The following is a 14,595-nucleotide window of genomic DNA, read 5'->3' as shown; positions in this document are numbered from 1 at the left end:
ACAATATAACAGACAGCATCATTTTGTCTTAACTGTCTCCTGAAAATAGGAAAATCGCCCTATTTCAGGACTCCACCTTCAGGAGTGAAAGGGTCCCACATCATTCTGACTCCACTTTTTTAACGGCTAAAATCCGACAGAAATTCATTCTCAGAAGAAACAAATTTATCACTTCATGTGATAATTGCTCTTTGGGCGACACTTAAGTAACTTACCAGACTGCAGAATATTTTTATGTCTGGTTTTCACCTGCTGCAGGTTCTTTTCTGGCCGACAGGTTTGTTCTTCATGACAGATGAGGGATGAAACAGAACACAGCAGGAGGACAATTGATTCAATTAGATAGCACGGACACAGAGTTGAAATATTCTTGAATAAATATCCTAAATATTGGCAAAATGCTGTTTCACCCGTGTATTTCCTGTATTTTATAATTATCATTTTTGTATGACCATAATCATGGATCACATGCAGAATTAGGCCATTTCTTGTGTCTGATCTGAGCGTCACTATTTCACTTTAATAAAGCTGCGGCCTGCATGCAGTACTTGTCCTTACCATTGAAGCGTGGGGGCGCTATGCCTTAAACGTCACTTAAAGCAGACGTACAGGCTGGAATATATGGAGTGAAATTAATGGACGTGTTTTGTGTAAAGTCCTTGCTCTGGGGCACCCCCCTTTTGAAGTGAGCCCCCCCGACAGCCGCGGTACAGTCCGCACACTGCTGCTCATCCCGTGTGAAGTAAGATGCTCGTCCTTGTTCCATTTTCAATCTGTGACTCTGTGATCGATGTCGTGGTCTTCTGAAGAACGCTGTGAACGCGCACTTATCCTGATGCTCCTCACCTGGCTTGAGTAAGCCGCGTCTTTTCATCCTGGCTCGGCAAACGTGCAACCAATTAATCCAAGAAAACACCGACCAGGCTGACTCAAGCCGCGCATTTTAAATTTATCCTGGATGTATTTATCCGACTTTTGTGCAATAGCCCCCTGGTTGTTTGTGTGCAGTCTGACTGTTGTTGTTGTCTTTGAGCAGGTGTGGGTCTGCAGCAGCTTCTCGAAGAACACAAGAAGAGTCTGAGGAGGAGATGTGAACGTGTGACTGAAGGAAGTGATGAAGCAGGAGGAGGAAGCCTCCTCAACAGGATCTACACTGAGCTCCACATCACAGAGGAACACAGTGAGGAGCTTCAGAGGGAACCTGAGCTGAAGCTTCTGGAGACAGCTTCCAGGAAGAAGAGTCTCCGTCACTCTGCCATCAGGGAGGAGAGCCTCCGTCACTCTGCCATCAGGAAGAAGAGCCTCCGTCACTCTGCCATCAGGGTTCAGGACATCTTCAAAGCCTCAGCCCAGCAGCACACACACATCCGAGTGGTTGTGACCAGCGGCGTGGCCGGCAGTGGAAAAACCTTCTCGGTGCACAAGTTCAGTCTGGACTGGGCCGAGGGCCTGGAGAACCAGGATGTGGGGGTGCTGGTGGTGCTCTCCTTCAGGGAGCTGAACCTGCTGGGAGAGCGGCCGTACAGCCTCCTCTCGCTGCTGGCTGTTTTCCATCCCACGCTCCAGAAGCTGACGGCAGAGGAGCTGGCTGTCTGCAAGCTGCTGTTCATCTTTGACGGTCTGGATGAAAGCAGACTTTCTCTGGACTTCAGCAGCAGCCGGCGGCTGCTTGACGTCTCCCAGCAGTCTTCAGTCAGCGAGCTGCTCACTAACCTCATCCGGGGGGATCTGCTGCCCTCGGCTCGGGTCTGGATCACTTCCCGACCGGCGGCGGCCCATCAGATCCCTCCAACATGTGTGGACAGACTGACAGAAGTGCGAGGCTTCACTGACGCCCAGAAGGAGGAGTACTTCAGGAGGAGGCTGAGTGATGAGGAGCTGAGCAGCAGGATCATCTCCCACATCCAGACCTCCAGGAGCCTCCACATCATGTGTGGAATCCCAGTCTTCTGCTGGATCACTGCTACAGTTCTGGAGCACATGTTGAGCACACAGCAGAGAGGAGAGCTGCCCCAGACCCTGACTGACATGTACTCCCACTTTGTGCTGGTTCAGACACACAGGAAGAAGCTCAAGTACCATGAAGGACCTGAGACGGGTCCACAGGAGCTGACGGAGGCTGACAGGGAGCTTCTTCTGAAGCTGGGCAGGATGGCCTTGGAACATCTGGACAAAGGAAACATCCTGTTCTACCAAGAAGACCTGGAGCAGTGTGGTCTGGATGTGACTGAGGCCTCGCTGTACTCTGGAATCTGTACTCAGATCTTCAGAAGAGAGTCTGTGATCTTCCAGAAAGCCGTCTACAGCTTCGTCCATCTGAGTGTTCAGGAGTTTCTGGCTGCAGTCTCCATGTTCCACTGTTTCACCAGCAGGAAGACAGATGTACTGAAGACCTTCTTTGGAGAGGATCATGCTTTCAGATCTCTTGATGATTTGCTGGTGGTCGTCCTGGAGAAATCCGTCAGGAGTCAGAACGGCCACCTGGACCTGTTTGTCCGCTTCCTTCATGGCCTCTCTCTGGAATCCAACCAGAGACTCTTAGAAGGTCTGCTGGGTCAGACAGAGATCAGTCCAGAAACCATCCAGAGAGTCATCCAGAACCTGAAGGAGATCAACAGTGAAAATGTGTCTCCTGACAGATGCATCAACATCTTCCACTGTCTGACGGAGATGAAGGACCTCTCAGTACATCAGGAGATCCAAGAGTTCCTGAAGTCAGAGAACAAATCAGAGAAGAGACTCTCTGAGATCCACTGCTCAGCTCTGGCCTACATGCTGCAGATGTCAGACCAGGTCCTGGAGGAGTTAAACCTGGAGAACTACAACACATCAGAGGAGGGACGATGGAGACTGATCCCAGCTGTGAAGAACTGCAGGAAGGCTGAGTGAGTCCACAAGTCTTCATGATCAATGTCTCAGTGATGTTTGTAGAACGTAGTTCCTGTAGTTCCTCTGTGGAGACGTTCCTCAGTGATCTGTCTTGAAGAACCCATCAGTCCACTCGTCCCATTATTCCCTACATTTACTGCTGTTCCTCGGTGTCAACAATCCCCTGCAGAGGTGGGCTCAGTTCTCAGGATCTGTTCAGACTGAGGCTGTCAGTCTTCCTTCATGTTCTAATCCACATTGCTTCTGTTCTTGTCTGGAACATTCAAATATTTTCCAGTTTGTTGAATTCCTCTCATCAGCCCTCAGACAGTGTGAGAATAAAGCAGCAGATCTTCTCTTGATCTTCTTGAGACTGTTTCCATCTGATGAAATAATTCATGTCATACTCAGCAGGAACAGGACTAAAGACCTGCAGCACGGTGTAGCAGGTTGTGGTGTTTCTACAGGAGAGCAGGTCTGATGTCCAACAGTCCAACAAAGTGTCCTCTCTCATCCTGTCCTGTCCTCTCTGTGTCTCATTACAGACTTTCTCTCTGTGGACTCTCTGATCCTCACTGTGAAGTGATCTCCTCAGCTCTGAAGTCTGACCCCTCCCATCTGAAACATCTGAACCTGAGTGACAACGACCTGGAGGATTCATCAGTGAAGATTCTGTGTTCTGGACTGGAGAGTCCAAACTGTAAACTGGAGACTCTGAGGTCAGTTCACTGCCTTGAAGTTAGAATCTGTTGGAGTCAAAGGACTGAGAGGAGTTTAGGAAGATTCCAGATGTTGGAGGGACAGAGAGTGGACTGAGCTCTGCAGCATGTTGATGAGAGCTCTTCTCCTCCTGGAGGCTTCAGCTGTTTGGACTTTACATTTCTAAACTCTTCCAGTCTGAACCTTCTTCTGCTCTCAGTCACTTCCTGACCTGAGCTGGAATGATATTCAGGAATCAGGAGTTTCTCAGCTGTGTGGTTTTCTGCAGAGTCCACTCTGTGGTCTGCAGACTCTGAGGTCAGTTGATTGTCTGTTACTGTTGTAGAAGGAGAAATGTTTGTCAGCAGCTGTGATCTGAGACTCTGATCCTGCAGTGAGAGAGTGGACTGAGCTCAGCAGCAGCTGACTGATGTGTGTGGACATGAGGAGGAGTGTGAATGTTGTGTGTGATGAAGATTCACAGCAACGGAACAGCTCATTGATCAGGACTCAGTAATGTGGAGTTGATCGTTTCTCCGTCAATACATCTGATTGGTTCCTCCTCATTGACTCTGCTGCTTTCTCTCTTTATTCAAGGTTGAGGAGCTGCTGGTTGTCAGAGATCAGCAGTTCTTCTCTGGCCTCGGCTTTGAAGTCCAACCCCTCCCTCCAGAAACATCTGAAACATCTGGACCTCAGTGAGAACGATGATTTTCATTCAGGATTTGAGCAGCTGTGTGGTTTTCTGCAGAGTCCACTCTGCCGTCTGAAGACTCTGAGGTCAGAATCTATGTTTAAGTGTGTTTCAGTACAGTTGTGTTGACATAAAGGTCAGACATCAGGCTGGTCTGAGAGTGATCCACAGAGGATCTCAATGAGGACCGGAGCTTCTTCTCTGGTCTTTAGTCCTGTGACTGTGGCAGAGTCGTGTGCAGCTCCACATTTCAAAGCTTGCTAGAAGAAGAAAGCTGCTGCAGTGGATCACTGACTGTGAACCTCTGACACGCTCCATGTTGACCTTCAGCTTTCAAAGCAGGCTGATCTCTCCTGGATCCAGCTGTCACTGATCTCCCAGCTCCCATCGTAACTCCTATCGTAAAGGGTGTGTTGACTTGATGACACAGCGTCTACTCACGCTTCAGACACTCCAGAACTGTTTCTTCAACGTTTATTTATGAAGAACACAGTTTGTCCTGCCAGGTAAACAACAGCTCAACATCACCAGTCAACATCGCGTCTGAGCAAAAAGTAGATCCAGCACGTACCGCATGCACAGATGTACTACAGCGTGCCCCTTTTCTTTCAGTATAATTACACTGAAACATAGGTATACAACAAAAATTCAACATAAATACAGGGAGAAAACACCAGCAAAAATGAAATATAAATCAGATTATGATAATATGATAACAAATTCCACACAGTGATGAGGGAGAGTGGAGAGAAGGAGCTCTGCAGCATGTTGATGAGAGCTCCTCTCCTCCTGGAGGCTTCAGCTGTTTGGACTTTACATTTCTAAACTCTTCCAGTCTGAACCTTCTTCAGCTCTCAGTCACTTCAACATCAAACTTTGTCCTCTAATCTCACTTCTCTCTCTCTTTATTCAGGTTGGGGTGCGGCGACAGCCCAATAATCCTCTGTTCTTCTGTGGCCTCAGCTATGAAGTCCAACCCCTCCCTCCAGAAACATCTGGAACATCTGGACCTGAATGGGTGCGAGCTGCAGGATCCAGGAGTTTCTCAGCTGTGTGGTTTTCTGCAGAGTCCACTCTGCCGTCTGAAGACTCTGAGGTCAGAATCCATGTTTAAGTGTGTTTCAGTACAGTTGTGTTGACATAAAGGTCAGACATCAGGCTGGTCTGAGAGTGATCCACAGAGGATCTCAATGAGGACCGGAGCTTCTTCTCTGGTCTTTAGTCCTGTGACTGTGGCAGAGTCATGTGCAGCTCCACATTTCAAAGCTTGCTAGAAGAAGAAAGCTGCTGCAGTGGATCACTGACTGTGAACCTCTGACACGCTCCATGTTGACCTTCAGCTTTCAAAGCAGGCTGATCTCTCCTGGATCCAGCTGTCACTGATCTCCCAGCTGGAGCTCCAGACTCTCAGCAACTCTGCAGACTCTGGACTTGTTGACTTTCTGTCCATAACCTTGGCTGTTGACATGTCCTCCACTGGGCTCTGCTTCTGTTTGGTCTTCACATCAGTTGAGCTCTCTGAAAGATCAAAGATCAAATTAGAGAGAAGAAGAACCCCAGTTCTTCTTTCACTTCCACGGAGCTCCAACTTTCTAAAGAAGAAATGGAGACCAAGGATCAGTGTGGTCAGTCTCATCTAAACGGGATTACAGTTTTTCTCCGTTGCTTTGGCTCATTTCTTGAAACAGAAATGACATTCTCAAAACAACATGGACAAACCTCCAAACTACTCTGTAACTGCTCACAACAGAAAATCGGCCTGGTCACAATCAACATTGACTCCAGGTGGACAGCAGACTAAAAAAATTCAGCCTCAACAAACTGTGCCAATTTTTATTTTCACTATACTACAGTTTTTGAGCAATCAGATGCAAAAAAATTCATCCAGTAATCTTATTTGGTCGTGAAATGGTGATCAGTTAAAGATGTCGAGGTAAAATGGGGTATGGACTCTACATTAGCATGACTTGGATAGCATGACAAGACTTAAAACAGATGAAGAGCGTCACTACAACTTAATAAACTCAGTTGTTTGTTTAATTTAGTAAAATATATGAACAGAACTCTGCTTTATTGCCCATCAAATGACCACAAAAGACTCTATAACGTGCAAATGTGATGAAATATGTGGAAAATAAATGATCTTTTCTGCAAACTTAATATAAATGTCTGCACATACAATTTGCACATTGCTGGATTGCTGTAATTTATGTTTCTTAACTGATTTGTATCAAATGAACAACAACTGCATTATTTCTGAAATCTTGACACTCAGAAGTTTGTAAAACGTCCTATCGGGCCGATGAATCGGCCAATCCGATGAATCGGTCGACCTCTAGCAGGTAGTGCAGTGAAATAACATAAAATCACTGAAATTGTTGTTTAAATTATCTGGCAATTACCATTACCAAATTTACCAAATGAGAATTTTCCCGTAGCATTATGCGAGTTATTCAAAAAGAGGAATTTTGGAATTCAAAGTCCTTGCTTCGATTCTCTGCGTTAGTTTTCTGTGGGTAAAATATGTACTTTTAGGCAAATATGTTGTCTTGGGAGTTGTCGATAAATACACCCCTTTTCAACATGCTCACATGTTCCAATAATATCAAGAATTTCAACTTCTAAGTGGAATAACAAAATGCGAGGGTATGGACACTACATGGGGTACGGACACTACAATTGCAAACAACAGATCCCATTTGCAACTGTTGTAATATTAATTGTGTGCACTATATCCACAACATGTCATCATTCAAATAGTGCTGCCCAGGTATATAAAATAGAACATTCAGCTCAAGCCAAATACATAGTAGGAATGAGGAACTGGATAGGGGTACGGACACTTCCGGAAATTCTGGACATCGAGATACTATATTAGTTCAGCCTTTGTAACTTCATAGATAGTATATTGCTGATGCTATTTTTGGTCAGAAACTGATCCAATACCATAATAGATATATTTTAGACATGGCCTTGGCTTATATTGTGCTTATTTAAAAAAATAAGTCTCCATTAAGTCAAAAATCAGCTGAAATAGAGAAATATATAACGAGTTGAGCTTCCAGCTTCGCGGAACACAGCTCGGCCCCCACAGCTCGAATTTGCACGAAACAACCTGCAAAATAAAAGTAATCACATCCATTATCAAAAAACATCACAGTATTTCAATATATTTCTGATTTCCTTTGAAAATGAAGCTCCTAAAATTCAAACAATCTTGTTTTGACCAGATATAACGCCCTTTTTCCTACAAAAAACCTTACATCAAATCATCTTGGCGAAGATGATCAATGAAACATGCAGAAATAAATGCATATTGTTGTTTCAGTAAGCCATTGGCTGTCCAAACACACTGTCAAACGCATTCAAACACGAGCCTACACCACATTAGAAGACAATAACAACACACACAATACATTTCACAGGAAGATTGTGACCAGGCCAAGTGTTTCCCTTCATTTCACCACATTGTAAATAGCTTTGGCCATGTCTCAGTGTCTCAGAGCATCTTTGCAACTTATGAAGCACAGTCAGGCTCGATTTAACACAATTTCCAAGTGAATAGATCATGTTGATCTCAACTGATTGATAGATTCTCAGTCTCATGGTTGTTCTCTCCAAAACATATGAGCAGTATTTCATTGTATCAGTGATCAATAGTCTGATCAACTGTCAAAATCTGTCAAGAACAAACTGCAGTACTGTGAAGATCAGACGTGGATCTGTTTACATGAAGGTGAGGAGGACAGTCAGGGGGGTGAGCAGTGAAGCAGTGAGCTGTTAAACTCCAGCTTTATTTACAGCACTGTGGGCTTCATACAGTTTTCCTTTTTGTTCATTTGTTTGCTCCTTTTGTGTGTGTATTACAGTATGTTGAACTCTGATGGATGAAGTTACTTTGTGTGTAAATAAAATAATTATTTCCTTGGAAGTATGAGAGCAAAGTGTGAGTCATAAATTGAAGGTTCTTCTTCCTGTGAAAAACAAAAAACTTTCACAGTAATGATTGTGAATGAAGGACTGGGCTCAGACTGAAAGGTAGATGAGGGATATTTCAATGTTCCTCTGCCTTAAAGACAAAACATCTCTACATTCTGACTGTCAGTGACTCACGATGACAAAGAGACGAAGCTTTTTGAAGACTTTGATCATTTGTTTGAGAAACAAATGTAGTTTTTCCACCTGAGTGAACTGTTCTGAAGAGGTCTGGTCTTTGACAGGTGAACCATGTGGTTCTGCTGAACTGTCCAGGCTGTTTTTGACAAGAGAACCAAGAGAACTGAGAACGTCTGGTCTGTTTGGAAAAATGAGCCAATGCTGTTGAGAAGGATCTTTACATTTTGGAGATGCTTGACTGTTTATATGGGAAAGAAATGTAGCTTTGAACCATGAGTGAACAGTTCTGGGAGAGAGATGAGCTTCAGAAAGTGAACTATAGCGTCGAGCTGAACTGTGAGACTGCTGAGCCAAAAGATCTTAGAGGTTTGAAAATGTGATTTCAGTTTCAAAAAATGAGCCCAACCAATGGAGAAGAACTCACTCCTCATTTCAGCTGACATTTAAAACCAAAGTTAGAAAAGATTCAGGAAACAGATGTTGAAGGATTTGGAGTTCTGTAGAGAAGAGGTGAAAACTGAGAATTCAGACTTCAACAACATTAATATAAAAAAACCCCGAACTGTTAATGTTCAAAACAGAAAAGAATAAAAACCACAATATGTAAGTTAATGTATATCAGTGATTGTACGAAGAAATGTCTTTAAGAATATAAGAAATGTCTGAAATGTCTGGATTCTGCCAGCAGTGTCGTATTAACAACTGACATGTGGACATCTGGAGCGACAGAGCCTTATTTAACTGTGACATTTCATGTTATTGACGACAACTGGGAAATGCAAGCATATGTGCTTGAAACCTGTGCCTTTTCTGGGAAGCACACTGCAGACAATTTTTGCGCTGAGCTAAAAAAGAATTGCAGATAAATAGATATAACCGTCAAAATCCAGGCAGTGATAACAGACAGTGGTGCCAATTTGGTGGCTGCAGTGCTCAAAGCAGGGTGGGCACATTACCCGTGTTTCGCACACACAATAAATCTCGTTGTCAAACACTAATTTAAGGCCATCCCTGAGCTTTTAGACATCCAGCAGAGGCACAGTGCTATAGTAGCATTTTTCCATCACAGCACAAATGCAATGGAGAAGCTCAGGGAAATCCAAAAGCAACAGATATTTCCAGAGCACAAGCTCATTCAGTCTGTTGAAATAAGGTGGAACTCTGTGTTCTACATGTTTTAAAGAGTGCTTGAAAAGAAGGACGCCGTGACTACTGCTCTTTGTCTTTTTGGAAAGAAGCTCACTTTGCTTGACCGAGGAAGGTTGGTCCTTGGTTGGTCTCACACTGGATGCCTTGAGACCATCTGAAGAAGTTCTGAGGGAGGTATCAGCTGAAAAATGTGTCTATTACAAAAGAGATCCTTCTGGTGACACTTCTTCTGTGGTCAACTGCAACTCTTGATGCCCAGGGTAACAAGCTCGTGCTGTGTTGTCAGCATAGTGCCAACACCATTTTTACAGGAATTGAAACATTTTACAGTCTTGGTGTTAGCATCTACTTGGATGCAAGATTTAAAAACTTTGGATTCCGGGACATGACAAATGTTGACACTGTGAAAAAAAAGACATCACTGAAATACAATCAGTGAGTCAAACCTCAGCCCACTGTATCAGAGCCTGAACCAAGCATCAGCTCTGCTACAAGCTCTGTGTAAACACTGACACCTGGTGCTACCTCACAGTCCACTGCAAGGGCTTCTCGATCCCACCTGCAGCTACAGGTGCGATATGTGTGACCTGCCTCAGCTCTAACTGTTAATGGTTAAAGACTGGGAGATACAGATATGTATTCCATCAGTGCTTCAATTACCTTGTGGACCAGTATTCAGAAGTCTGGGTCGCTACAGGAGAAAGGGAGCGTCGACAAATTGCAATGAGTGACTGAATAAAGAATCTCACACGTGCCAAAAATAAATATATAAATAGATTGTATTGAACAAAAAAAAAAAAAAAACAGTTGTAGAAAAATAAATTATAACAAAACAATTTTAGCTTTTCAGGTCTCCAGACAAAAGATATCAACCACAATCAATAAATCAGTCCCTTATTTTGTTAAATTAATCAGTCTCTGTGTTTTTTTTCTGCTTGGGTTGGCCCGCCACAACCACTGAGGTCCCGTGTTACCTTTACAGACACCGGAAGAATCCCTACTAGAAGAAGTCGTCTTGCAGATCAGCACAGGAATCCATACATAGGAAGGGAATGAAAACAAAGGAAGACAAGAAAAAGACAAAGAAAAAGACCCGGCCCGCAAAGGCCAAAAACAGGGTCACTGTGTTGTTTTCATAAACAAAATATACTTTTACATTTAAACAGATACATATAAACACACATTCCTATACATATACCTTGTAACACAGCTTCTTAACCACTTTTTACTGTAAATTCAATGAACTGATCACATTTCTCAGTTTTAAAGCCATAGTGCGTAACTTCGGTCGCCCTCTAGTGGAATTCTTACAACAATAAAGCCGGCGCTCCCATATGACGGACGCCCAGGTGTCCCCCCCCCCCCCCCCCCCCCCCCTTCTCTCCCCTCAACCACTGCCACGGCTGCCGCTGCGTTTCTACAGCGCGAATCACTGCTGGAAACGGTTTTTATTCTCTGTGAATAAGGACAGTTTTTGAAAAAAAGATGGACTCTTCCGAAGAGGTTATTATGGTTTTCTTTTTCTGCTTTCAATGCTCTCCACTGAGGAAAAGCCACGCCAATACAAATCCTCGTTTGCCTTCTCTGTCTGTCACTTTCCTTCGCCAGCAATCCTGCCGACCGTCCAGGCTTTTTTTTTTTTGGTGGTAGGATCCACTTCAGGACTCTTTCTCGGCCGTTTCTTTGGATTAACTGCCATGCCGCTTCCTCATTCTGCCTGAGCTGGGCCTGTTGCTATGAGACCCTCCCCGTCCTCCCCCTCCCTTCTTGTGACGTAAAATGCGTAATTTCCTGCACACCAGCGCGGGAATGTCGCCGGTCGACACGCATAGCAAGAATTATATATATTGAAAAATCCCGCGACATGTTAGAGGAGCCGATCGGCTTAATCTGCATTTTGTCATCTCCACTAGCAGTGGCTTGGCTAAAAAGGACATTCATAGACGTTTTAAAGTTACACACTATAGCTTTAACATGAAGCAAAATGGATGAACATTTCTTTCCCTCTTTTATCTTTCTTTTTTTACCGCCACTCACTAAAAAAACACAGAATGAGGGCAGCTGTAAACAAAACACTGTCGTATAAAACATTTTTTTAACTCCCACATTCATTGAAATAATGCCTCATTGATCCATATTAACATTAACAAAAGCAACACATTTTACTCCATTTATCAGACTAACTTCAGTAAAAGTTACTCACCAGAGGCTCACAGTTCACACACACACTCCAGGCACAGGGCACAATACAGGGCTCTCATTAGTCCAGGATCCCGCTTTTAAGAAACAGTGACGTGACAGTTCAGTACGCCCTGGTGTCGTCTTATTGGTCACACTATCACGTGAACTTCTCATGTCACCCAAATCTTGTACAATTTCAGAAAAACATTTTTGCCACTCTTAAAATGAAATGAAATATTCTGTTTTAAACAAATAAATGAACTTCTCTGTGTTGATCTTTTCAATCTATTTGCATATTTATGATAGACGCAGAAGCCCAAGAAGCAGCTTGGCAGATGTCACCCACCGTGACACCTCTGCACAGAGCAGCAGAGGCCTGAGCCCGTGAGCCCATTCTACTACCCCGAGAGGGGGTTCGTCTGACGACCTGAGCGAGAACCAGAGTGGGCACTGTGCACTGACGAAAAGGTCGGCCATCGGACGGCCGAACCTGTGCCAGATCCGGGTTACCATTCGGGGCGACAGACACCATTCTTCGGGAAGTGGGCCTCCCCGAGACATCCTGTCCGCGCCGACATTGAGTGCGCCTGGCACGTGTCATGTTCTCAGAGAGGATAGGTGGCGGTCTGACCACAGCAGAATCTCTGCCGCCTTGCGATGCAGGGGAGGGGATTTGTTCCCCCCCTGCCTGTTCAGGTAGGCCACCACCATGGTGTTGTCTGACCTGACCAAGATGCTGGAAATGAAGTAACACCTGCTGCACCGCAGTCATTTCCAATACATTGATGTGAGTGGCCTGGGGTTGGGGCTCGTAAGTGAGCACCTGGTGGCCGGGCCTTTGCCCACGGGACCCGGCCGGGCTCAGCCCGAAGGGACGACGTGGGCCTGACCTCCGTTGGGCTCACCACCCACCGAGGGAACCGTAGGGGCCGGGTGCAATGTGGATTGGGTGGCAGTTGACGGCAGGGTGCCCGGCGACCCAATCCTCAGACACAGAGACTCGCTCTAGGGACATGGAATGTTACCTCGTTGGTGGGGAAGGAGCCCGAGCTTGTGAGGGAGGTTGAGAGGTACCGGCTAGATATAGTCGGGCTCACCTCCACACATAGCCGGGGCTCTGGAACCCAACCTCTCGAGAAGGGCTGGACTCTCCACTTCTCTGGCGTTGCCCGCGGTGAGAGGCGGCGGGCTGGTGTGGGTTTGCTTATAGCCCCGCAGCTCAGCCGCCATGTGTTGGAGTTCACCCCAGTGAACGAGAGGGTCGTATCCCTGCGGCTTCGGGTCGGGGACAGGTGCCTCACTGTTGTCTCGGCTTACGGGCCGAACAGCAATGCAGCGTCCCCGGCCTTCTTGGAGTCCCTGGGAGGGGTGCTGGACAGTGCTCCGACTGTGTTGGGTCCCCGGGTGCCGGGTGTGGGATGTGTTACCGCAGTCACAGCATTCCCGGCAGCCCAGGTGCTCCGCGTCTGACATCGGCAGGTGTACTGCAGGTGGATCGGCCGTGTTGGAGGAGAGGAGCTGCGCTCGGCACGCCCAAGCGGTGCGAGCGTGGTGTGATGCGAGGGATTGTGCTCTTTTGAAGCCCGGAACATCCGGGTGTAGCAATAGCATTTTCACCTATCCTGACACTCCGTGCCTCATGACGGCAGGGAGTGGATGTTATATTTTCCCGACTCCGCCGCGAGCCTGGCGGAGGAGTGGGGGTGAAAGATGACAGGGCGCCTCCGCTGACATCACTACGTCTCCACGTAGTGACTTGCAGCGCCGTCGGGGCGAGACACTCAGCGCTCCTGGTGGGAAAAGCCCAGGGCGCGTGAGCGGGGGCGCGTCACCTGTCGGGGGGGGGGGGGCTTTGCTGGACCGGCGCGTGGGCGTCTGCCTGGGGAAGTGGCTCGGGTCTGGGCTCTGTGATGGCCACCAACTGTCTGAGCACTGAGGGCCTCTCTGACCTGCTTCTGGCCCTCTGAGGGGTCAGAGGTCATATTTGCATGAAACACTATCGCTATCACATTTGCATGATCACACTGATCTTTAATCACTCTTCACATTCTGCCTGTGGACTCAGTTACCTTATCTTCTTGTGGTGGCTTACACCAATGGTGATCTGTAGTAGAGCTCTCTTGATGCACGCCCCGAGTTCACTACTTTAAAAACAAACAAACAAATCAGAGAGAAGAAGAACCCCAGTTCTTCTTTCACTTCCTCGGAGCTCCAACCTTCTGAAGAAGAAGAAATGGAGACGAAGGACCAGTCTGATTAGTCCCATCTAAAGAGGAATAGTTTTTCTCCATTGCTTTGGCTCATTTCTTGAAACAGACTCTGGGGTCAGTTGACTGTCTGTTCCTGTTGTAGAAGGAGAAATGTTTGTCAGCAGCTGTGATCTGAGACTCTGATCCTGCAGTGAGAGAGTGGACTGAGCTCAGCAGCAGCTGACTGGTGTGTGTGGACATGAGGAGGAGTGTGAATGTTGTGTGTGATGAAGATCCACAACAACAGAACAGCTCATTGATCAGGACTCAGTAATGTGGAGCTGATTATTTCTCCATTAATACATCTGATCGGTTCCTCCTCACTGGTTCTGCTGCTTTCTCTCTTTATTCAGGTTGATTTACTGCAGGTTGTCAAAGATCAGCTGTTCTTCTCTGGCCTCAGCTCTGAAGTCCAACCCCTCCCACCTGAAGGAGCTCGACCTGCGTGACAACCGGCTGCAGGCTCCAGATGTGCAGCAGCTGGTTGATCTTCAGCAGAGTCCAGACTGCAGCCTGCAGACTCTGAGGTCAGTAGATGGTTGGAGTGAGTCCATGCTGCTCTCAGCAGGTTTGGACTAAACACAGTCAGTGTGAGAACAAAGATCCAGTGTTTGACTCTCAGTGAGGCTGTGAGAGGAG

At 46.2% G+C, this 14,595-nt stretch overlaps 2 protein-coding genes across 2 annotated transcripts in view; both read left to right on the top strand.

The window, feature by feature from the left end:
• The window catches only part of LOC115402059 (NACHT, LRR and PYD domains-containing protein 4C-like), an 868,403-nt gene that overhangs the window by 131,801 nt on the left and 722,007 nt on the right, over positions 1-14,595 (top strand). The window lies entirely within an intron of this gene.
• LOC115402065 (NLR family CARD domain-containing protein 3-like) overlaps positions 1-14,595 on the top strand; it is a gene marked incomplete at its 5' end in the record, with an annotated part of 50,758 nt that overhangs the window by 34,144 nt on the left and 2,019 nt on the right. Inside the window, 5 exons of the mRNA XM_030110493.1 lie at positions 1,330-2,885; positions 3,414-3,587; positions 4,165-4,347; positions 5,175-5,357; positions 14,310-14,483. Coding sequence (XP_029966353.1) covers positions 1,330-2,885; positions 3,414-3,587; positions 4,165-4,347; positions 5,175-5,357; positions 14,310-14,483 — 2,270 coding nt within the window. The remainder of the gene's footprint in view (positions 1-1,329; positions 2,886-3,413; positions 3,588-4,164; positions 4,348-5,174; positions 5,358-14,309; positions 14,484-14,595) is intronic.

This window comes from Salarias fasciatus, chromosome 15, assembly GCF_902148845.1.
Source record: "Salarias fasciatus chromosome 15, fSalaFa1.1, whole genome shotgun sequence".
NCBI lineage: Eukaryota > Metazoa > Chordata > Actinopteri > Blenniiformes > Blenniidae > Salarias > Salarias fasciatus.
The sequence above is the reverse complement of the archived record's forward strand: the minus strand, read 5'-3'. Positions and strand labels throughout refer to the sequence as shown.